The sequence below is a fragment of the Xenopus laevis genome, chromosome 8S (assembly GCF_017654675.1).
Source record: "Xenopus laevis strain J_2021 chromosome 8S, Xenopus_laevis_v10.1, whole genome shotgun sequence".
Taxonomy (NCBI): Eukaryota; Metazoa; Chordata; class Amphibia; order Anura; family Pipidae; genus Xenopus; species Xenopus laevis.
The window spans coordinates 79,904,319-79,928,510 of NC_054386.1; the positions used below are offsets into that span (position 1 = coordinate 79,904,319).

At 37.7% G+C, this 24,192-nt stretch overlaps 2 protein-coding genes across 2 annotated transcripts; both read left to right on the forward strand.

Moving 5' to 3' along the window:
• The first annotated feature begins 1,331 nt into the window (after window positions 1–1,331).
• On the forward strand, window positions 1,332–8,681 carry LOC108700665 (peptidoglycan recognition protein 1). The gene is made up of 5 exons (XM_018233840.2): window positions 1,332–1,355; window positions 1,549–1,627; window positions 3,785–3,986; window positions 6,188–6,306; window positions 7,672–8,681. Exons 2-5 carry the CDS (start codon window positions 1,579–1,581, stop codon window positions 7,848–7,850), a joined length of 549 nt encoding a protein of 182 aa, XP_018089329.1. The 5' UTR covers window positions 1,332–1,355; window positions 1,549–1,578; the 3' UTR covers window positions 7,851–8,681.
• Window positions 8,682–16,220: 7,539 nt separating this feature from the next.
• LOC108700562 (olfactory receptor 2AP1) lies at window positions 16,221–17,340 on the forward strand. Its single transcript, XM_018233757.2, has one exon. The coding sequence runs from the start codon at window positions 16,333–16,335 to the stop codon at window positions 17,338–17,340; it is 1,008 nt and encodes a 335-aa protein (XP_018089246.2). The 5' UTR covers window positions 16,221–16,332.
• The last annotated feature ends 6,852 nt before the right edge of the window (window positions 17,341–24,192 follow it).

Genomic DNA, 24,192 nt, shown 5'->3' on the forward strand with positions numbered 1-24,192 from the left:
AGTGACATCATCAGAAGTAGGGGTGCCCAGAAAAAAGGAGTAGATATCGCTATTGAGAAGACCCGCGGCCCGACCCGCAAACCCGCAGAACCGCCGACCCGCGCCTATACCCGCACCTGGAACTTCTAACTGCAACCTGCAGGGTACCGCAGGTTTTTGTGGGTAACCCGTAGGTACCCGACCCGCTGCAGGACTCTAAAATAAAATATGGAATAACGCAACAAAACAAAAAACCTCACAATTATACCAGACGATCAGAACATTAATACAATTAGAGGATGAAGAAAAACCAGGCTTTAAATGGTTGACAGACAGATATCCTAAACCAACATGCAAATAGAGGGGCATTATTTAGCAGCAGCACAAAATACACCCAGTGATCAAAATCTGAGAAAAATATGGTCAGGAGATTAGCAGCAGCTAATACTACAACAATGGCTAACTCCTGAACCTCCAACTATACTAATAGTCAAATAAAAAATACATCACTTATTTTATATGGATTGGTTGGAAGCAATTACCAAAAAAGAACAAAACACAACCAAATTCTTTAATACCTGGATAACATACTGTACAATACATCACTTCCACAACTTTACAGTTTATACCTTTAAAAAAACCACATAGTATGATGAAGAAACTTTAAGAGAAAACCAACTTGTCATGGAGTCATCCCAATACCTTGACACCTGGCAACAAGAACAAGAAAATCTGGACTTTGCACCCCCCAGGATTCATCAAATAAACAGATTGTTGGCTATACAACCATAAAACCCTTTATAGGATCCTAAACTTATTTTTGAGCTGAAAGTTTAAATTGTTATTATATACTGTTAAACAATTGTTGAGAACCGATATGCTTTAATTCTTTACTGTATGGAAATGCATAATGGAAACAAATTTATTAAAAAAAAGTTCTTACTATTAGAGCTTTTGCACAATACATGTATTTTTGGTCTTTTTTCCTGAATTTTTTTTCCCTGCGTTTTTTTTTTGGATTGCAAAAAATGTCATCTTGATTTTCAATGTTAAGCCCCATTGTGTGAGGGTTATGAATGTACAATGTTAAACTTTGTGCCCAGAGAACAAAGCACATAAAATACAGAAGTGGTGATTTACATAGTTGCCTTTTGACATTCTGAGAATTAAAGATTAGATTGGGAAGTAATCTTGTACTAAGTGTGGTTATTTAAGGAACAAAATAAAGGAAGAACATAATTATGAATAAACCTAAATTGTGGTGTGATAGTTAACAACTTTGTCCACGTACCACAGCATTTATTCTCCGCCCAGGCACACTATAAAAGGAACAGAAAGAGGTACAGTACTTCTCAAAAGCATTTGCTGCAACAGAGGTGGGTGATTCATTTCCAGGCAGGAGTACATTGCTTTTTTGTAGGAACAGATTGTATTCACATACAGATTGCACTTGCAGAATAACCATGCATGGACACTGTATACTGAAATAAGCTTTATCATATATCTTTGGTTTAGCTACAAACATACTTATTTTGTAATTCAGAACTTTTTATTTTGTAATCCCCCTAGGTGTATGTGATCCTCTTCTCTTGAATCACTATGATGCGTTTTTTCATCTTTTTGACAGTCTTCTGTGTCCTTGCACAAGGTAGGTAAACGTGAGTCTTTTCTAATATTGAAGTTTAAAGTTTCATTTTTCACTTTCGAAAGCAGCGGGGGGGGGGTCACCGACCCGGTAAACTGTTCTAAATTGATACATTTAGTTGATACATTTGTTATATTTGTCCCTGATGTGCAGAATCCCTGAGTTTCATTAAAGCAGCTGTTAAAATGAATACAATAGTTGCTAATATTCCAAAGATATTGCTGAGAAATGTATCAATTAAATGTAGCAAATGTAAAAGTTCAGGATGTGCCTGGCCTGGATCACTGAGCTGCCAGACCGAAAGCCTTCAATTTTGGGAAAACTGTAAAAAATAAAAGATGGAAAGCAATTTTAAAAGGTTTTTGTTAATGGTGAACAATCTGAGAACAACTCAATTGCAAAAAGAGTTTGCAAGGTGAACAAACCCTTTATGGTCAGTCCCCTGCCCTCCGCCGGCTAAAATGAAAATCTCCCGCGGCGCTTCATTTTCCGAAGTCGCCCTAAGTTTCCTCTTGCGACTTTGGAAAACGAAGCGCTGCCTGTGAATTGCCGCAGGCGATTTTCATTTTAGCCGGCGGAGGGCAGAGGGAAGACAGTTTGGGGAGATTGTCGCCCCGAAAAAGAGGCGATTTGTCACTGGGGCGACTAATCTCCCCGAATCTGCTTGTGTGGCCTGACCCTAAAAGGGGGTTATATGAATAATTGTGGAATGCTTATTTGGATAAGTAAAGGATAAGTAAACCTAAAAAAAAGTTTTGTAACAACAGTGCCACCTAGCTTCAGAAACAAGTGTCCTGATCTTCTTCTTGTGCAAAGAAACATCAGAACACTTTTCTATTTTCCTTTTGAAGGTATATCTATCTTACTGTACTGTTACAGGAACTGACCAGTAGGTAGCACTGTTGATAGAAATTTTATTATATTGCTAGCTAATATAAGCTTGAATAGCTCTGAAACTGGAATAAATTGGAAATTGCAATAGTGGTTAAATAATCACCCAGGGCAATTTTACATTCAGTTTTTTTTAACTTTTTCATATCCTTTAAAGAGGAAGTACAGTTCTAAACATATGTTTCATTAAATTTGAATCTAGGGCTTCGGTGTTGTCTCTAGCATACTGCAGCCCTGTTACTCTAAAGCAGGGGTCCCCAAACTTTTTTTTACGCGTGAGCCACATTCAAATATAAAAAGAGTTGGGGAGCAACACAAGCATGAAAAAGTCCCTTGGGATGCCAAATAAGGACTGTGCTTGGCTATTTGGTAGCCCCTAAGTGAAGTGGCAGCCTACGGGAGGCTCTACTTGGCACTATACTTCATTTTTATGCATTTAAGACTTACCTCCAAGCCTGTAATTAAAAAATAAGCACCTGCCTTGAGGACCCTGAGAGCGACATCCAAGCAACATGTCGCTCACGAGCTACTGGTTGGGGATCACTGCTCTAAAGTTATAGCCCCTAATTCAACCTTAACTTATCTTTTAGGTTCCCCCATGGAGACACTACTTCTTTTTCAATCCCAGAAAAAGGCAGATGTGCAGCCCAAATATTAATTTCAAATGACAGTTTTTGCCATCTCTTCCTTTCTATCTATGTTAACTTTCTTTCCTATTAGTCCATATATGACACATATCATATAAATTATATTATGTAAAGTCAGCCTAATAATAAATTTATGAATTTAAGATTATGCATTTGTCCTGCTTATGACAGTTTTACAGTTTGGGGAAATGCTCTGGGAGGCAGATTTACCCATTTTTGATGTGGAGGGGGAAAGAAACACAATCAACCACAGCAATGAAGCTTGTGCACTTTGTTGAGATGTCCAGCCCACAGCAGAACATCCCCTGGATCCTGTGTGTGTGCTTTATTGTAGAGAATATATATATTTATATATATATATATATATATATATATATATATATATATATATATATATATATATATATACTGTGTATTATTGTTATTGCCTGAATAGAAGTACATTGTTGGGTATGATTGCTGCACTATATTTAAATTTATATTAGGAAATCAGGCCTGCCCACTTTACATAGTGTTATTTTAGACAGAACTGGATCACATACAGACAGGACCATTTTAGTGCTTCTCTTTAATGGAAACATGTGCAAGGCTATTGTCACAATATTGATTTGCTTTCTTTCAGGATGCCCTAAAATCATCTCTAGAGCTAGCTGGGGAGCATCTCCTTCTAAATGTCAAGCCAGGTTACCTAGAGCTCTGAAATATGTTATTATCCATCATACAGCTGGTGCCTCCTGCACTACAGAATCTGCATGTAAAGCCCAGGCCAGGAGCATCCAGAACTTTCACATGAAAACAAATGGCTGGTGTGACATCGGATACAAGTAAGATAATGGGAAGGAGTTTAGGGGTACACCCTAACTGAATGCAGGGCAAATACTTTTGCAGGTAACGGTATAATGTATGTGGTTTAAAAAATACAAGTATATAGCCAATCAAATAAGATTTTTTGGCTCCAGTAACATCACTATGATGTTTATCGTCACTTTCTTTATTCTCCTGGATCCCTGAATGACTTTATGTCATTTCTTTCTGTATGTCATAATATTACACTCAGACCCTTTAGAACCAAAGTATGATATATATGGGGGATATGGGATTTTTTACTTGGAAAGCTTGGGACCTGGGGTTTTCCAAATAACAGATATTTCCATAATTTGGATCACTATACCATAATGCTACTTACAATCATTTAAACCTAAATTAAACCTTATAGGGCCAATTCCCCAACCAATATGATTCATGCATTCGGATTTATAGACAGGCTACAAAGGCCCGGGGCAGCATGCCGCCTGCAGGAGATTTTGCCAATGGGGGGGGGGGGGGTTTCGTTTTAAAACTGTCTTTGCACAGGTACTATTTTATTATTACAGAAAAAAAAGAAGAAATCATTTAAAAATTAGAAGTATTTGCCTAAAATGGGCATCTTGTAATATGGAGATTTCTGGATGAGGGATCCCTTCCCTGTATAATCATAGTCACCAGTCCCACACATTTTATGTATAGTAATCAACTACACCATTTATCCAGTTTAAGATGAAAACTATTATTATTGATTCCTTTTAATCTTCATAGAGTGTCTGTGCATCCAACAAAAAAATGTTTTTTATGTGAAGATGTTGACGCCTAATAAATTATAATAATTAAAACCAATATTGTTCAGTCATAATATTATCTAACACATAGGGGCAGATTTATCAAGGGTCGAATTTCAAAGTGGAAAATTCTTCGAAATTCGACCATCGAATAGAATCCTCCGACATTCGAAGTCGGAGGATTTTATTCATCGTACGATCGTATTACAATCGTAGTACGATCGTACGATCATACTTTGAGTTATACGTTTTGAATGATTTTATCGTACAATCGTACGATTTTTCCTTCTAATACAAAAACGTAGAAAATTGCTCTGGAAGGTCCCCATAGGCTAACATAGCACTTTGGTAGGTTTAAGTTGGCGAAGTATTGAAGTCTAAGTTTTTTTTAAAGAGACAGTACTTCGATTAACGAATGGTCGAATAGTCGAACGATTTTTACTTCGAATACTTTGAGAATTCCCTCGAATTCACTTCGACCCTTGATAAATCTGCCCCATAATCTTTATACACAGTGCCGGGTGCTCTCACACCATTTCTTGCTCAGTAATATCAAGTTATCCTTCAAAGCTATACTTCATGATTCATGTGGACATACAGAAGAACATCTATAAAATTCCAATTCACTTACACAATACCTTTATTTGTCAGGCTTCTCAAAACCATAGCCATTTTCTCTACAACTTTGCAACCTAGAAACAGAATTAAAGGAGATGGTGTTGAATCTTTAACTTCACCATTAAATAATAGTAAATTGTTGAGAAACCAATGCATCCAGCTGTTGTCACACCCTACTGTATATTTGCAACAAATATTAGGTGAAGTACTTCATCTGTTGTTGGAAATATAATTTATTATACAGAACTATTATTATCTTGCTGACTATAAATTTAATATTAAGTGATTTTAATTCCACAATTTTTTAACATATGTGCATAAATTATACAATTTATATTTGAGCAATTATGTTATCCCTAAGGAGTGCCACATACTATATCTACTATATCTCCATACACATGAAATTACTACTCATATCTTAATTTTCACACTGTGCACCATCAAGACATGGGAGAATACTTTACTTTTAATAGATAATACCCAGTATATCGGTTCTTAGGACACCGTGCCCTAATATGGCACAGCCCAACAGAATCACTGTAAGCTTTGCCAGAGAATTATATTAATATCTATTTTTTCTAACATGTTGCCCTTTCAGCAGTTGTAGCTCAAGAATAATGATTGCTCCATAATAATCTTTCATTTAGACATTGTGTTTTCAATAGAGAATATAACTTTTAAAAGTGGAACGGAATATTACTATAGCTGGCTGTGCTTGTTCCCTTTTTCTGTATGACAATGTATATGGATAGCTTAAATGATGAAAATAGGAGACTGAGGATTAACCTACATAAACTGTTTATCTACTTCAGCTTCCTGATAGGAGAGGATGGACAGATTTATGAGGGTCGAGGTTGGCAGACTGTTGGAGCACATGCCAAAAACTACAACTCCAATTCTATTGGCATCAGTTTCATGGGAACCTTCACCAGTAAGTATATATATATATATATAATTATAAATAATACAATTCAAATCACTAACACACTAGATTGCTAAGGGAGAATTGTAATTTTAATGAGCAACATTCCCATGACTATATCCTATGGGAGGAGATCTATAAATAGGAGTGTTCAGATGTTGCTACTGTCTTAATCTATTTATAACAAATAACATGAGATCATGAAGAGACTTAAAGGACAAGGAAAGTTAAACAAAAGAAGTAGGCTAGAAATATTGTACATTATGTTTTGGGCTTCTTTACCAGCCTAAGGCAACCACAGCCCTTTATCAGGGAAGATAAGCTCTGTGCTGCTCTCAGTTAGTGAGCTTAGGGACTGACTCAAAATATACAGTACACATAGAATATAACTGTTACAGTTTAAGGCTGATTAGTAATTAATACAGATAATTACTAAATGACAGCACAGAAACCAGTGCAACTAGCATCAGCATTTAATGTTCCGCCCCATAGCATCAGATTTTATTACAGACTAACCTCATTTTCTGCTTGATAATTTGTAACGACCCCTAAGCTTAGCTTCTCAACAGCTGCTCAGAGCCCACTGAGCATGTGAATGTCACAGACACTTTCCAAGATGGTGACCCCCTGTGACAAGTTTGAAGTCCTGGATCATTGCTGCTATTGAGAATCTGAAACTTTAGTCTGGTGCAATACGTTCAGTATATAAAACATGGCATTTTTAGCCCTATTCATTTTTAGGGTTTAGTTCTCCTTTAAATGAGAACTAAAGCTTAACTAAAGAAGAAATGTTGTACATTATGTTTTGGGCTTCTTTACCAGCCACAGCCCTTTAATAGGAAAGATCTGTGTCTCCAAAGATGCCCCAGTAGCTCCCCATCTTCTTTTCTGCTGATTCACTGCATATAGATTTGTAATCTAAGGCTGATTAGTAATTAATACAAATAATTACTACATGGCAGCACAGAAACCAGTGCAACTAGCATCAGAATTTAATAATCAGCCTTGTAGCATCAGATTATATTACAGGAAAACCTTATTTTCTGCTTGATAATTTGCGATGACCCCTAAGCTTAGCTTCTCAACCGCTACTCAGAGCCCACTGAGCATGTGAGTGTCACAGACACTTTGTAAGATGGTGACTCCCTGTTTGAAGTCCTGGATCATTGCTGCTATTGAGAAGCTGAAACTAAATTATGCCATTTTTAGCCATATTCATTTTTAGGGTTTAGTTCTCCTTTAATTAGTTAATTATTTCAGTAGATACAAATCCATAAAACCAATATTTTAGCTACTTCATTTCTTTGTTCGCTTGTAGGCTGTTTTCTTTAAAGGTTGAAACCTGTTTTACCTAAACATTTATTTTTTCAACAGATCGTGTTCCAAACTCTGTGGCTCAGCAAGCAGCTAAAAATCTGATAAACTGTGCAGTAGCTAAAAATGTCATAAACACAGATTACACTCTTAAGGGACATCGTGATGTGTCATCTACAGAATGCCCAGGAACAAGCTTTTACAATCTCATCAAAAATTGGCCCCACTTTAAGGCTTAAAGTCGATATTTAGATAAATAGCGCATGTGTTGAACACCCTTTACTTGTTTTTTATATGTATTGCACTAAATATTATGAATAATAACATTTTCCACCTTCTTCTGAGAAGGAAGTTAATTATGCTGTAATTTACCCATCCCAGTTTCAATAAAAAGAACAGGCAGCATTCAAATCCTATTTATTTTGCACATGTTGCTGAAAAGTGCATGCAGGTAAATATTGCCGGTCTAAGGGCAGAGACACACCTGAAGATTCGGGGAGATTAGTCGCCTGGTGACAAATTGCCTCTTTTTCGGGCGACTAATCTCCCGAACTGCCTTCCTGCTGACTAGAATCTAAATCGCCGAAGAGCTCCGAGTGCCATCCCGTCAGCGATTTAGATTCTAGCTGGTGGGGAGGCAGTCACCCAAAGAAGAGTCGATTTGTCGCCAGGCGACTAAATCTCCCCGAATCTTCACGTGTGTCTTTGTCTTAAAGAAGCTTTTTATTATCATCCAATCCGATTAAGAGGAATTAAGTAATTGTACCAATGATAGGGAGAGGACAAAAGCAGTACTACTGTTAATTTGTACTGTATTCATACCCATACACCATGTTTTTGGCATTATAGACCCTTTTCTCGTGTGTCCAATGTACTATGCTTAATGAGTATTGTATTTACTAGTAAACATAAACATAGATGGTATCATTTACATTTTAATTCCTTTAAAACACCAATTTCTTGTTAATTGATCGAATATACAATTTAATGCAATATGTTATGTGTTTCTATAGCTAAGATTTTCTTTTGCCTCTTTATTCATGTTATATTAAACGTGATTCACATGAAAAGATATTTGTTTGATTTTTGTTGCATATGTGGAATTTTTTTTTAGCATATATTGACACCAAATAGATTTTAAAAATCTAGTTTTAACTGCATGAATGAATCGGTTTCTGTTAAAAAATATATTCAGATGTGAAACCATAGTTCCAAGGAATTTTTTTATATTGTAACTTCTTTAATTTAACTATAACTACTGGAAAATATGTTTATTCTTTATTAAAAATCATGCAATTTTTTTTAATCAATAAAGGATCACTTCTACTTGCATGCAGTAACCTACCAACTATTAGGGGCAGATTTATCAAGGGTCAAATTTCGAAGTAAAAAATACTTCGAAATTCGACCATCAAATTGAAATACTTCCACTTTGAATATCGAAGTCGAACGAAGTTTCGAACGATTTTAGAGTACGATCGAAATGTTTTTACTTCGATGTGTGAAGACTTAGAAAATGCTTGTAGAAGGTCCCCATAGGCTAACATAGCACTTCGGCAGGTTTAATTTGGCGAAGTATTGAAGTCGAAGTTTTTTTAAAGAGACAGTACTTCGATTATCGAATGGTCGAATATTCGAACGGTTTTTACTTCGAATGGAAGTCGAAGTAAATTCAAAGGCGTAGTATCCTATTCGATGGTCGAAGTATCCAAAAAATTACTTCAAATTTCAGATTTGTTTACTTCGAAAATTCCCTCTAATTCACTTCGACCCTTGATAAATCTGCCCGTTAGAAAATAAAGTAATGAGAACATACAGTATATATTATATTAAAAATTACATATATATTTTTGAAGGGTATATTTTTATGTAACACAAAACTACAGATAAAGAAATGTAATATCCAGGCATTTGCTCTAGTCTATGTCTAGCCTTCTTTGAAAAGTCTTCATCTGGTTAAAGGATAAATATAATATGCCCTAAAAATCTTCTGGGCTTTCTTTAACTATTATTTGTATACTATTCCAACTAGCTTTAGATTGCTTTCTGTCTTTGACTGAACATAATGTTTGCAGATTCCCGTTTTCAGCGATATGGTATTTTTGAACTGCTGTAGCCCTAATAATACAGCACCCTTAAAAATAAACTCCTTCATTAGGAACCTATATTGCAGTGGGGACTAATTAGTGTCAGTATTGCTTTAAGGTATTTTGTGTTCAACTTACCATAAATTAAGTCAAAGTCAACTGGACATTTAGGGACACATTTAATATTGGTCGAATATCGAGGGTTAATTAACCATCGATATTCAACCCTCGAAATAAAATCCTTCGACTTCGAATATCGAAGTTGAAGGATTTACCGCAAATGATCGAAGGAATTCAAACCATCGATCGAAGGATTTTCCTTCGATCAAAAAAAGCTTAGAAAGCTTATGGGGACCTTCCCCATAGGCTAACATTGGTGCTCGGTAGGTTTTAGGTGGCGAAGTAGGTAGTCAAAGTTTTTTTTAAAGATACAGTACTTCGACTATCGAATGGTCGAATAGTCGAACGATTTTTAGTTGTAATCGTTCGATTCAAAGTCGTAGTCGAAGGCCGAAGTAGCCAATTCGATGGTCGAATTCAAAGTTTTTTTCATTCGAATCCTTCACTCGAGCTTAGTAAATGTGCCCCTAAGAGTTCTTCTTGAAAACGTTTCAACACTCATCCGAGTGGCTTCTTCAGTTCAACTGAAGTGGTAGGGAATTACACAGCATTTAAACCCTTGAGGGTAGTAAAGTCACAGATATCCAATCTCCATCCAATATCCATTGAACTTCAGTAAGGTGTTGGCTGAAACTCACAGATGTGTGAAAGTGATCCAGTCACAATGGTACCATGATTTTCATTGGGGCCATTTATGCCAAAATGGAGAAACCATCCCTGAACAGAGGAGGGGGCCTGCAACACCGCTTGTCGTCAACGCAATGTACAATGACGTGTTGACATCCTTACCCCGGTGGCTTCACAACAATTACACTTCCAGTCATGTACATTGAAAGATTAACACCTGACTCAATGAAAATGCACTGTGACCTTTTCAATGTAAAACATGATACGTTAAATCTGCAGTTTTCCCATGTAATCAGTATAAAACACTTTAATAGATTAATAGAATGTGATTCAGCAGTGATTTTTAACTATCGGTGAGCAAGGCAAAAGCTTTGCATCCCTACTAGTCCAAAATGGTCAATGAATTCAGAAATCCATTTGTTTGGCATTTTGCCCAATGATTGGGTCACTGGGGTCCCTAGTAAACTGTTCTGTTGTTTTACCTTTAGTTATTAACTTAATTGCTTATTGCTAATTTATCCTCATGTGATTATCTCCCAGGAGGACAACTAGAATATTATATCTGAATGGAATAAAGAGCGGCACACACTGCAGCTGTCAGGTAAGACACATATTGAGTCTGTGAGCTAGTAATGTGGCTGTTCTGTACAGTGATATTTGCACAGGTAATCTGCAGTCTCTCAATATATACAGGAGGGTTTCCTTACAATGTACCAACAGATAATCAGATACCTTAAGGGGATGTAAAGTAAAAAGATAAAATCCCACTGCTGGAAAGAATCATATTTCCAATATACTTTCATTTAAAAAAAAACGGTAGCGTTCTTATAAAAAACACAATCTTCTGCACTTCTGGTCCCTCTTCCCCACTTGTACAGATTACAGCCTATACAAATCTTTAGATGGTGGGTGGCTGTTCCACTTCAAAACAATCATCCCTCTTCTGAGTTCTGAAGGGCAAATAAGCAGTAAGGTTATCCTTAGTGAGAAACAAACACATGAATTAACCCTACATAGTGCTTTCCTGGTCAGAACTTGGAGCAGCACTAATCGTTTCGAAGTAGATTATCCACCAGTCATCTAAAGGTTCACGCAGGCTGAAATCTGTTCGAGTGCAGAAGATTGTGTTCTTGCAGCATATACAGTATAAGGCATTTGTCATATTTCCATGTTTTTTTCCCTGCACTTTCACTACAGTTACCATGATCTCTTTATAATCTTTATAAGTTCTAGTTTAATAGAAGATGTTTGATATATATATATATATATATATACATATATATATATATATATGATTTAACCGAATGTTAGGCAGACTGTGATTAATAACTACAACCACCAACACTCTCCTCTAGTCATTTTAATTATGATACACTTATGGCCAAAGTATCCAGACACATTTTTAGCCATAATATTCAGTTAACTCCATCCAAAATGAAGTGCCTTCAGGTGGAACACAGTTTAAACTGTCTATGTAAGCAGTGTAAACACAAGAAGTATTTATAGAGAGCAACACGTTTTATAGGTTATAAGATGCAACAAACATACCATCATCATGTAGTATGGTAAACATTGGCTGAAGTGGTATCACTTGGACTCTAGACCAGTGGATATGCATCGTCTGGAGTGATAGATGACATTTCACTGGCAGTCCGATCAAATCATTATTGGTTTGGCATATTTTAAGAGGTCATTACCTGCCTGAATGCATAGTGCCGGCTTTTATTTTAGTTTAGTTTTTTTTTTTTATATGGTTTGGGCTAGGGATACTGGTTCTATTAAAAGCAAACTTTAAGACAATAAGATTCATGAAATTCTGTGCTTACCACGCTGTGGCAAAAGTTTTCGGGAGGACTATTTACTTTTTCCGCACAATAATGCCTCCAGACCCAAATGAATTATTGTGGAATGAATTGGAGTGATGAATGCTGATCCTCAACATCAGTGTCTTGTCCCTGCTTGTAAGCAAATTCCACCAACAATATTTAAATTGTAATGGAAAACTATCCCAGAGGATTAGAGGCTGTTACGACAACAAAGGGGTGACCAACTACATATCAAAAAGAAACTGCACTTTTAATATGAATTGGTGTAATTCTCCGAGAACTTTCGCAGTTAATAATTAATAAAATGGCTTCACAACAGGCCCGGACTGGCAATCTGTGGGTTCTGGCAAATGCCAGAGGGGCTGCTATAAGGTCCCATAGAAAGTCAGTATTTAGTGGGCTGGTGGGGGCTGTTTGGGCCTCTGTGTGGGCTGAGTGGGCCTCTAAATACCTGAAATGCCAGGGCATTTTAATTCTCAGTCTGGACCTGCTTCACAACAATTCACACTTCCAGTCATGTACATTGAAAGATTAACACCTGACTCGATGAAAATGCACTGTGACCTTTTCAATGTAAAACATGTTATAACTGCAGTTTTCCTGTGTAATTAGTATAAAACACTTTAATAGATTAATAGAAAGTGGTTCAACAGTGATTTTTAACTATTGGTGAGCAAGGCAAAAGCTTTGCATCCCTACTTGTCCAAAATGATCAATACATTCAGAAATCCATTTGTTTGGCATTTTGCCCAATGATTGGGTCACTGGGGTCCCAGGTAGACTGTTCTGTTGTTTTACCTTTAGTTATTAATTTAATTGGTTATTGTAATTGGACTGCTAATTTATCCTCATGCGATTATCTCCCAGGAGGACAACTAGAATATTATATCTGAATGGAATAAATAGCAGCACACGCTAAAGCTGTCAGGTAAGACACATATTGAGTCTGTGAGCTAGTAATGTGGCGGTTCTGTACAGTGATAGTTACACAGGTAATCTGCAGTCTCTGCATGTATATTGTAGGTTTCCTTACAATTAATGATGGGCGAATTTGTCCCGAAAAATTAGCTGAACTCGAATTTTGACGCCGGCGACAATTTTGACGCCAGCGACTTTTGATGCACATTAAAGTCAATGGGCGTCTGTTTAATTGTCGACGGCATTAGAACTGTCGCCGGGGTAAAAAAAATTGACGCCAGCAAATTTTCGCTGCAAATAAACAGTATAAGGCATTTGTCATATTTCCATGTTTTTTCCCCTGCACTTTCACTACAGTTACCATAATCTATTTATAATCTTTATAAGTTCTAGTTTAATAGAAGATGTTTGATATATATATGATTTAACCGAATGTTAGGCATTCGGTTAAATCTTATATATCATATGGTTCTATTAAAAGCAAACCTTTAGACAATAAGATTCATGAAATTCTGGGAAGACTATTTACTTTTTCTGCACAATAATGCCTCCACGCACAAAGCAAGGTCTGGGCTGAAATTGAAATGGAAGAACTTGACTGGCTTTTACAGACCCCTGACCTCAACCCAAATGAATTATTGTGGGATAAATTGGAGTGCTGAATGCTGACTGTGAGCCAGGCCTGATCCTCAACATCAGTGTCTTGTCACTGCTTGTAAGCAAATTCCACCAACAATATTTAAATTGTAATGGAAAACTATCCCAGAAGGCTAGAGACTGTTACAACAACAAAGGGGTGACCAACTACATATTTAAAGGAAACTGCACCCTTAAAATGAATTAAGTAATTCTCTGAGAATAATAATTATTTTCTATTTATGTGTTTTTCTAAGATAAGCCATTTTTTGTTAGGTTTATTCTCCCAGACAGACTTTCAACTCAACAGCTTATTGGAATGCCCAGAGTTTCTGTTGTCAGCGGCTGTTTTCAGCCTGCTTAATTGGGCAGATCTTAGCTTGTATGTGACTGCAGACAGGCTGATCAGATTCAAATCAATGGAGCAGGGGCACTGCTTTTCTCATCCTGCAAAATTACTCAGGCTGACAACAGCCACTGATCAGCCGCTGACAACAGCATGTGTGTGCATAGCCTAATTGTTTACATACTTTCTATTTCCTGGATGTACCTATTCCATGGATTGCTGACTCTCAGATGAGCAAACAGCAGTGAAATTGTCTAAGAACCTGCCAAAAATAAAAAAATCAATTTAAGTTGCATAAGTGAACATAAAAGCACCCTGAGAAAGTTAATTTAAATATTTATTTTTTTATGTTTAGATCTTCTTTAATACCCTTGGTTTGGGAATTAGGGATGTTGGACAGTCAAGTGTCTGGATATTTTTGCCATATAGTGTATTTAGGATATTTATATTCCCAGCAATAATAACAAAGCCTATTAATATTCATAATACATGAAATGGTGGAGTTGCGATTCCAGGTGTTCAGGTGCTAAACACCCTTTGATTAAAGGTATCTATGAGCTATGACATAAAGAAATCAGTAAACACTTAAAGGGATCCTGTCATGGGAAAACATGTTTTTTTCAAAACACATCAGTTAATAGTGCTGCTCCAGCAGAATTCTGCATTGAAATCCATTTCTCAAAAGAGCAAACAGATTTTTTTATATTCAATTTTGAAATCTGACATGGGGCTAGACATTTTGTCAATTTCCCAGCTGCCCCTGGTCATGTGACTTGTGCCTGCACTTTAGGAGATAAATGCTTTCTGGCAGGCTGCTGTTTTTCCTTCTCAATGTAACTGAATGTGTCTCAGTGGGACATGGGTTTTTGCTATTGAGTGTTGTTCTTAGATCTACCAGGCAGCTGTTATCTTGTGTTAGGGAGCTGCTATCTGGTTACCATCCAATTGTTCTTTTGTTTGGCTGCTGGGGGGGAAAATGGAGGGGTGATAGCACTCCAACTTGCAGTACAGCAGTAAAGAGTGATTGAAGTTTATCAGAGCACAAGTCACATGACTTGGGGCAGCTGGGAAATTGACAATATGTCTAGCCCCATGTCAGATTTCAAAATTGAATATAAAAAACTCTGTTTGGTCTTTTGAGAAATGGATTTCAGTGCAGAATTCTGCTGGATCAGCACTATTTACTGATTCATTTTGAAAATGTTTTTTTTTCCCCATGACAGTATCCCTTTAAATAAGAGTACTTAAAATAAACAAAAACACATGCAGCTCAGTTCTGTCTCATGTCTACATTTGCAGATATCTTTATCTCATGTGTGCTTGGAGGAAGAAAGCTAAAAAGACTACTTTGAGACCATTATCTTGTCTTGTGTTTACAATATGTGTACTGACCACAGCTGTAATCAATAGTTCACATTCTCAGTGTAAGGGCAGAGAAACACGCTCAGATTCGGGGAGATACGTCACTCTGCGATAAATCGCCTCTTCTTCGGGGCAACTAATCTCCCCAAACTGCCTCCCGCTGGTCAGAAACTAAATCGCTGGTGGGATAGCACTCGGAGCGATTTGTTTTCCAAAGTCGCCCTAAGTTTCCTCCGAAGTTTTCCGAAGTCGCTGGAACTTGCTTCGAGAGGAAACTTTGGGCGACTTTGGAAATCGAAGAGCCGCGAAAGGCGGAAGGCAGGGGGAAGGCAGTATGAGGATATCAGTCGCCCTGAAGAAGAGAAGATTTGTCGCTGGGCGACAATCTCCCCGAACTGCCTTCCCCCTCCCCGAATCTGCCCATGTGCCCCTGCCAGGGGCGATCCTGGCCCCTCTGCCGCCTGAGGCAGCAGCAGTTGTGGCTGCCCCCCCTCCCCCAGAAATTCGCTCTTAAAGTACCAGGAGCAGCATTTTTTGCTGCCCCTGGTACCTAGTGGGGCACTGCTGCCTGAGGCGACAGCCTCAACTTGCCTCATTGGCGAAGTAACAAAGTAACAAGTTAGGGGCATTTGCCCGGGGGGGGCAGGTAGGACGGGGGGGGAGGCGGCCTACACAGGGGATGGGAGAGGCTTTTTTCCCTGTACAGGTTGACTTCTCCTTTAAGGTATTTTCTGAAGTTCTTTGTATGAAAATGATTATTTAAAATTAGCTTCATTAAACATTTGGGTAAAATCCTTTAATGAGAAAACATGCTAACATGTTATTCTTTCTCTTTAATGATTTTATATATTTATCGTCAAAATGCAAGGCAAAGATGTGGGAAAATCTGACCAAACCGACTTACTTTTTTATTAATGGAATTTCAGACCTTGCATATCTCCAGGTTCCAATCTTCCTTCTGGTTCTGTTTATCTATCTGTTTACACTTGTTGGTAACATGTTAATTCTTATACTGGTATGTTTGGATGCTCAGTTACACACTCCAATGTATTTCTTCCTAGCTCACTTGTCCATTTTAGACATGTCCTGTTCCACCATCACTTTAAATAAGCAGCTTGCTATATTTATAACAGGGGACCACACAATTTCTCTTCTCACATGTTTTGCCCAGCTATATATTTTTTCATGCTTGGAATGTGTTGAGCTGTTGATATTAACAGCTATGGGTTATGATCGATTTGTGGCCATCTGTAGGCCACTGCATTATCCAACTATCATGAACCGTTCTACTTGTGCTAACTTTGCCATTTTATGTTGGCTACTAGGATTTTTAGAAGTTATACCATATATTGTGCTATTGTCAAACTATACTTGCTATAGATCCAATGTGATAAACCATTTCTTTTGTGACTTGGTGCCTCTTATAAAACTCTCTTGTAATGACACAACAGCTTTGGAGCATCTAATGCTCATAGAAGGATCATTGCTTCTAAGTTTTCTGCCCTTTTTACTTACCTTCATCTCATATATGTTCATTATTTACACCATATTGCAGATGCAATCCAGAAATGGGAGAAGTAAGGCCTTCTACACATGCTCCTCCCATCTTACTGTTGTCATCCTTCTGTATGTGACTCTCATTTGCCAATATCTGCGGCCATCGACAACGGACTATGCAGACTTTAATAAACTTTTCTCTTTATTTAACACAGCTGCTGTTCCCATTCTAAATCCATTAATCTACAGTTTAAAAAATAAGCAAGTGAAGTCAGCACTCAAAAGAAAAATTCCAGCTTGTAAAATTTAAGCTTAAATGTTTAAATAAGCTTAAATGTTTGCATTATGTTGACATCAGTTTACCATCTTCTTAGCATAGTTAGCATTGGAAGTCTATTGAGAATCATGCATCCCCGCATGGTAGGGGGATGTTGGTGTAATTACAGATGCTCAATTGGACTGGATCCTAAGCAAACCTCTGATAGTCTCCATTTACCAAAGGCATTGATTACTACAACTGTGCCTGATACATAGGGCTTATTACACCGCACAGAGGCCCCATGCCATGAAAGCTCTACACTCCCCACTATGCCTCAGATGCAACAATAAGGTAGCCACTCTAGTACATACTTTATGGAGCTGTGCAAAACTCCATTAGCACTGGAACGACATATGTGCATGGTTGACTAAATCATCCCAGGGTGGAACACCTGTAAAATCAGAGCTTGTCTCTTGATGTTAGACCTGGACATAACCCTGGACATTACCCTGGACAATATACATCATAAAAGCATTGTTCCCAGCCAGGACACTGATCACCCTCCACTGGAAGGATAGCTCTCCACTGTCATTTAAGGAATGGCACTTAGCCATGGCTAATATAGCAGTAATGGAAAGAGCAGCACTGGACAAAAAAAGGACAAAATAAATGTATACAAATCTGGCACCACTGGACTGGAAGTCTCAATAACACAAACCCCATCCCCCCGGGTGGCGATTAAGTTAGTAATAAAAACATACTAGGCTATCAAACCCCAGGACAAACCCCACATTAATAAAGACACAAACAATGAGTAACTAAACTTCTAATGTTTATTTCATGATGTACGGTCATATGTATGCTTGGTTGTTTTTCAATAAAAACTCTTTGAGCAAAAAAAAAAAAAAAAAAGGAATCATGCCCCCCAGCCCAATACCCAGGAGTGATGTTCTCAATTTGCACTCTTATTACCATCTATTGAGTTAGTTTGCTCATCTGAACTTACAGAAGGAAAAAACACTTGTAGTAGGTACCCATTGGGATATCCCCATGAGCTCATTCATGTCCTCTGTATTCCACTGTCTATGGGTTGACAAAGCTGTGTTCTCCAGAACTACCACGTCACATGGGCTGCCTCTTGTCAGAACTGCTCTCCTTCTAAACAGCATGCAGATGCACAGAAAGAGGCATCATGGCAAATCAGTGATGCTGAAGACATTATTTCAGTGGAGCCCTGTCCTCTTGCAGAGGCAGATACAAATGGCACAAAGGTAGCGAGCATAACTTTTAGTTACACAATACTCCTGTGGTGGTCTGATACCTTCTACAATTTTCAGTTTCAGTATCGAATTATGTGACCATACTATAACCTCCCAATGTAAAATTGTCTACTGCAACTCCCAGCATGTCATCTGCAATTTGTGGCTAAGGGGTTATTATTATTGCCGGGGACACATTTGCATCTACTGCCACCTGAGGCAAACCCCTTACTCACCCCTGTGCTTACCCCCCAGAGTGTGTGGACTGGCTTGAGGAGGTCAGGGGGTTTGCTGGTGTAGAAAACACAAGTGTGCACTCAACAGTAAAAAAAAAATCAATATTTTGTCAAAACAATGGAAATTTGGTGAACCAAACCCTTACTAATAAAAACCCCTACATCCCTACCCTAAATAACCCCCTCCCTGCTCCCCCCAGCCTAGGTGGTATGTTTGGTAAATGCCCCAAACTCTTTACTTACCCCTCGGTGCAGATTCAGGGCATCGGAGTTCATGGGCTCCATCTTCTTCTCTTTGGTAACCTTCAGGAATAGCGATGCGTATTGGCGCATGCGCAGTTGGAGCAATCTTCTTATTCGCGACAACTGCGCATGCACCGAAAGTCATCTTCTCTTCTGGGTGCTAAATAATACTAATACTCAGCTCATCTGGGTGCAATTTAATTATAATAATCATCTAGTCATCTCTTCTGGCTGCAATTTAATTGTAATACTCTAGTCATCTCTTCGGGGTGCTAAATAATTCTAATACGTTAGTCATCTCATCTGGGAGTAATTTAATTGTAATAATCATCTAGTCATCTTTTCTGGGTGCTAAACTGTTATAGTACTCTAGTCATCTCATCTGGGAGCAATTTAATTGTAATAATTATCTAGTCATCTCTTCTGGGTGCTAAATAATTCTAGTACTCTAGTCATCTCATCTGAGTGCAATTTGATTGTAATAATCATCTAGTCATCTCTTCTGGGTGCTAAATAATTTGAATACTCTAGTCATCTCATATGGGTGCAATTTAATTGTAATAATCTAGTCTTCTCTTCTGGGTGATAAATAATTCTAATCCTGTAGTCATCTCATCTGGCTGCAAAATAATTCTAGTAGTCTAGCCTAACACTCCAAAACATTGTATTATCATTTCTGTCTGTATTGAAGATTAATATTCTGGATTGCCAAAGCCAACACTATGATAATGACTCTGGGTGTTAAATAATTGTAATACTCTAGTCATCTCATCTGGGTGCAAAATCATGGGAGGGTCATCTAAGGACCAAGACTGTATTTCCTGCAAATGTGAAACATGTTTTACTTGTATTACACCTGATCTGCCTTCATTGCACAAGTGTTAATGCTTCTGATTCTCAATTTCTATCAAATGTCAGCACTTATTAATCTAAGTGCACTCATTAAAAAGTCATTAAAAGCTAACTAATGATTTGTTATTGGTTATAATATTGGGGAAACTGAACCTGTTTTACACTGTTTATTATAATCTCTGGCTTCAGTGTTTTTGCAACTTTTGTGGCTAAATTTTCATCATATTTCTGCTATTTCTGTATTAATAATGGCAGGATTGTATTTTTATTTTATGGGCATGCTTTGTGTGTTCAGTTTTGGACATGCTGCCTTTTGTTATTTAAATATATGTATAAATTAGCTCTTGCTCTGACTTGGAATATAAAGAACTAAATGGTGGGCAGGGTTCTCTATTAAACCCTAATTATTTTATTTGAGTAGCAGTGTATTAAAGAATAGAAATAGATAAGTGTATTTATACATTGTTATTTTATGTATGCTAATAAATGTCACTAACCATTGATGGTTCTTTTAAAGCAATAGGTGAATGTGGCATGCATTCTCAAGACAATGAACAGAAGTGTCATGTTCGGCACCCTATATCCAGAACCCAAGATAAGCTCCCTGGTCTCTCACTTCTGTCTCTAACCGCCGCCTTTCACCTCGGGAGGAGCCCTCGGCTAATTGGATGCCGCCAGGTCTTATTTGAGAGAGGAGCAAAGCTAACGGTTCTGGACGAGCAAAGGGGCACGATCGTCTCACCAGGATACTGGAAGGAAGAACACCACCAGGAACAGGCAGGCCGGACCAGCACAAGCAGAGAATCGTCAGACAGGCCGGAATCAGGATAGGAGAAAGTAGAATAGTCAGTGGACAGGCAAAGGTCGGATTGGAGAGGTCAGAGTAGTCACAAGCAGGCAGGATAAGGATTGGAGAGGTCAGAGAAGTCAAGCAGGCAGGCAAGGGTCAATACACAGAAGATCAATAGGATTTCACAAAGACTCACACACCCAGGAACAAGCTAATTGAATGGGCAAGGATCTGCACACATATTTCACATAGGGTTTGAATTTCGCGCCATTGCGCGCTGGCTCAACCTAGAGGAAACCAACACAGGAGGGGAATAGACGCATGTGGCGGGGCGCCCCCGCATGCCAACGGGTAAACCACTGGACCACCAGGGTAAGTCCTTACAAGAAGGAATACCTTCTTTCAGTTTCCCAACAGTGTTGCTAATACACTTTTAAGAGAACTGTGCATAGTATGTATAAAGGTGCACTAGCAGTGCTATTTTTACTACTAATTTTTGGAGTTGGGGCCCCAAAAGTACTACCCTGCCTAGGGCTCTATTTAGTCTTAATCCGGCTCTGAGAGGGATAAGTGCAAGGATTTTGCACTACTTCCCTACATAATAACCAATATGGCCAGTGCTTGTTGTTTAACCTCCATCAAGCATCATTTCTCATCTGTATGATGTTTTCTGGGCTCTTTATATTTGTAGAGATTTTTCAGTTTGTTGAACTTTAGAAAATATTTTCAAACCAGAAGGGAATTCACAAAGGTGGAGCAAACTAAAACTGGAGTAAAATATATTTTCAAAATTATAAAAACATCACATTCACAAAAGCCATTTCGTGAATGTGGTGATTTTGTACACTTTTTGATATTAAATTGCCATTCTGGTTACCACTTCAATGAATATGGCATACTTAGGTGGCAGATGTTTTTCAGTGTTATTAACAGCATTAGCTTTTCCTTAACTAAAAAAAATCTGATCTTTGTGAATTTGCCATGTACTGTTTTTTTTTTTGCTTAAATGAACATTTAATGAATGAACACTTAAAGGAGAACTAAACCCTAAAAATGAATATGGCTAAAAATGCCATATTTTATATACTGAACTTATTGCACCAGCCTAAAGTTTCAGCTTGTCAATAGCAGCAATGATCCAGAACTTCAAATTTGTCACAGGGGGTCACCATCTTGGAAAGTGTCTGTGACACTCACATGCTCAGTGGGTTCTGATCAGCTGTTGAGAAGCTAAGCTTAGGGGTTGTCACAAATTATCAAGCACAAAATGAGGTTGGCCTGTAATATAAGATGACGCTACAGGGCTGAATTTCAACATGCTGATGCTAATTGCACTGGTTTCTGTGCTGTCGTGAAGTAATTATCTGTATTAATTACTAATCAGCCTTATACTGTGACATTTATATTCTATGTGTACTGTATATTGTGAGTGGGTCCCTAAGCCCAGTAAGTGACAGCAGCACAGAGCATGTGCAGTGAATCAACAGAAAAGAAGATGGGGAGCTACTGGGGCATCTTTGGGGGCACAGATTTTCCCTGCTAAAGGGCTGTGGTTGTCTTGGGCTGGTACAGAAGCTCAAAATGTAATGTACAACATTTCTAGCTACTTCTTTAGTTAAGCTTTGCCCCGCATAGATTTGCTAGATTTGCCCCGCATGCTTGTAATGATTATGGTAATAGTTCAATAAAATATCTATCATTAAATCACCTCAAACACAATCCACACGTTTGTTTATGACAATACTCATGGGAAGGATTATAATAAATTCCACATGTAGGAATTCAGTGGCTCATTAAATCTTATGCAATTATTTCTAATATGTCATTATTTATTTCATCAGTTACATCAGCACAGAACATTCATCTCATGGGGCTGGCACATGATTTGTTTAGGTTCATTTACTGTATGCTGTCAGGAGACATGGGTTATTGCCTTTAATGAAACGAACAGAAGAACAAACACTAAAAAATATATATACCGGTAGAATGTGACTATATCTATTGTTATTGTAATACCTATATTTTAATAATTACTAGCCTGTATTGTATTTTTGGATGGTGCAAGTAAAAACATTAAAAAACAGAGGTAAATGCTACAGGATGACACCCCCAGTAAATCCTAACAGCAGTGATGGTCACTGAAAGGGTCCTGCTGCTACATGTAAAAACTGATGGTGTTTGTAAAAAATAAAATTTTCCACCACCACCACCACAGCATTTATCTGGACTAATATGGACAGTAGATATAAATATAAAATGCATGAAGCAACAATTGTAATATTTATTGTTATTGTATTACTAATGTTTCAAATAGACCTCTTTGTTAACCCTTTCTCTGCCAGCCGATTTGGTACTTTTATTGCCAGACCATTTTTGAACATTTTGTACTCTTTCACTTTAAGGGCCTTTCCTGGGGGGGTCTTTTAGTTGACCAGGAAAACAATATATTGTTTTTTTTCAGGACAACCTGAAATTTTCAAAATATGAGAATTTCGGTGTAATTCCACTTTTTTAATGTGTCTAATAAAATGGAAAAAAAATATCATGTTTCAAATAGTACGATCACAAATATCAGAAACATAATTTTATGTACAGGAACACAACAGATTTGGAAAGTTCTATGTCTCCTGAATGTGCCAATACCAAATATATATAGTTTTATGGAGATTTCTCACTTGTATAGATCAAAATCTACAAGCAGTACACTACCAAATTTCCAAATTTACAAAGCACCTCTCCACAAAACTGCATACATCTGATTTCAAGGCCAAACATTCCACTAACAGTAGGTTTACCTAGAAAACTACACATTATTAGAAAGAGCAGATTCTGGCAATTCAAAAATGGGTAAATATTTCTATGTACTCCAATGTACCAAGTCGCAATTCTTTCCTAAAGTTACTAAAGAAATTGGTGAATTTTTTGAAAAATGACCTCAAAGCTTCCAGCATCATATCTCCCACACGTCATTAGGTACCAATGTAAAAATATGAATGCCAGGAGTCCACTGAACAGTTTGATGCCCAATATGTAAAGGTTTACCTAAGGATGTGGCCCCAAAATGTAGATACCCCATTAGAGCTATCAGTTCTGTTATTCCAGATACTGCAAAATCAACACATTTACATCATTTTTGGGGGGCAAAGGTAGAAAAAAGTAAGTTCATTCCCCCAATCCAAATTGGGTATGCATGTCTTTCTACTCTAAAGCACCAAGCCACAAACTTTTGCTAAATTTGGTGATTTTGGTGACATTTCCACCAATCACCTCAAAACTTCTACCCTGCAGCATCTTATCTCCAACATGCTATTATGTATCAAGATAAATCACCCTAAATATGAAAGCCTGGGGTCTGCTGAACAGTTTTATGTATAAAATGTATAAGTTTACCTAAGTATGTGGCATATAGGGGCCCCAAAATTTAGACACCCCATTCAAGCTATCAGTTCTGTAATTCCAGGTACTGCAAAATGAACACATTTACATCATTTTTTGGGGGGCAAATTTTTTTAAAAAAGTTCTC

Excerpts from the sequence above, each read along its gene's own strand:
- LOC108700665 (XM_018233840.2), top strand. The coding sequence starts at position 1,579 with ATGATGCGTTTTTTCATCTTTTTGACAGTCTTCTGTGTCCTTGCACAA. Across the intron at positions 3,987-6,187 it reads TGGTGTGACATCGGATACAA|CTTCCTGATAGGAGAGGATG; the intron begins GTAAGATAATGG and ends TATCTACTTCAG. Across the intron at positions 6,307-7,671 it reads TTTCATGGGAACCTTCACCA|ATCGTGTTCCAAACTCTGTG; the intron begins GTAAGTATATAT and ends TTTTTTCAACAG.
- LOC108700562 (XM_018233757.2), top strand. The coding sequence starts at position 16,333 with ATGAGAAAACATGCTAACATGTTATTCTTTCTCTTTAATGATTTTATA.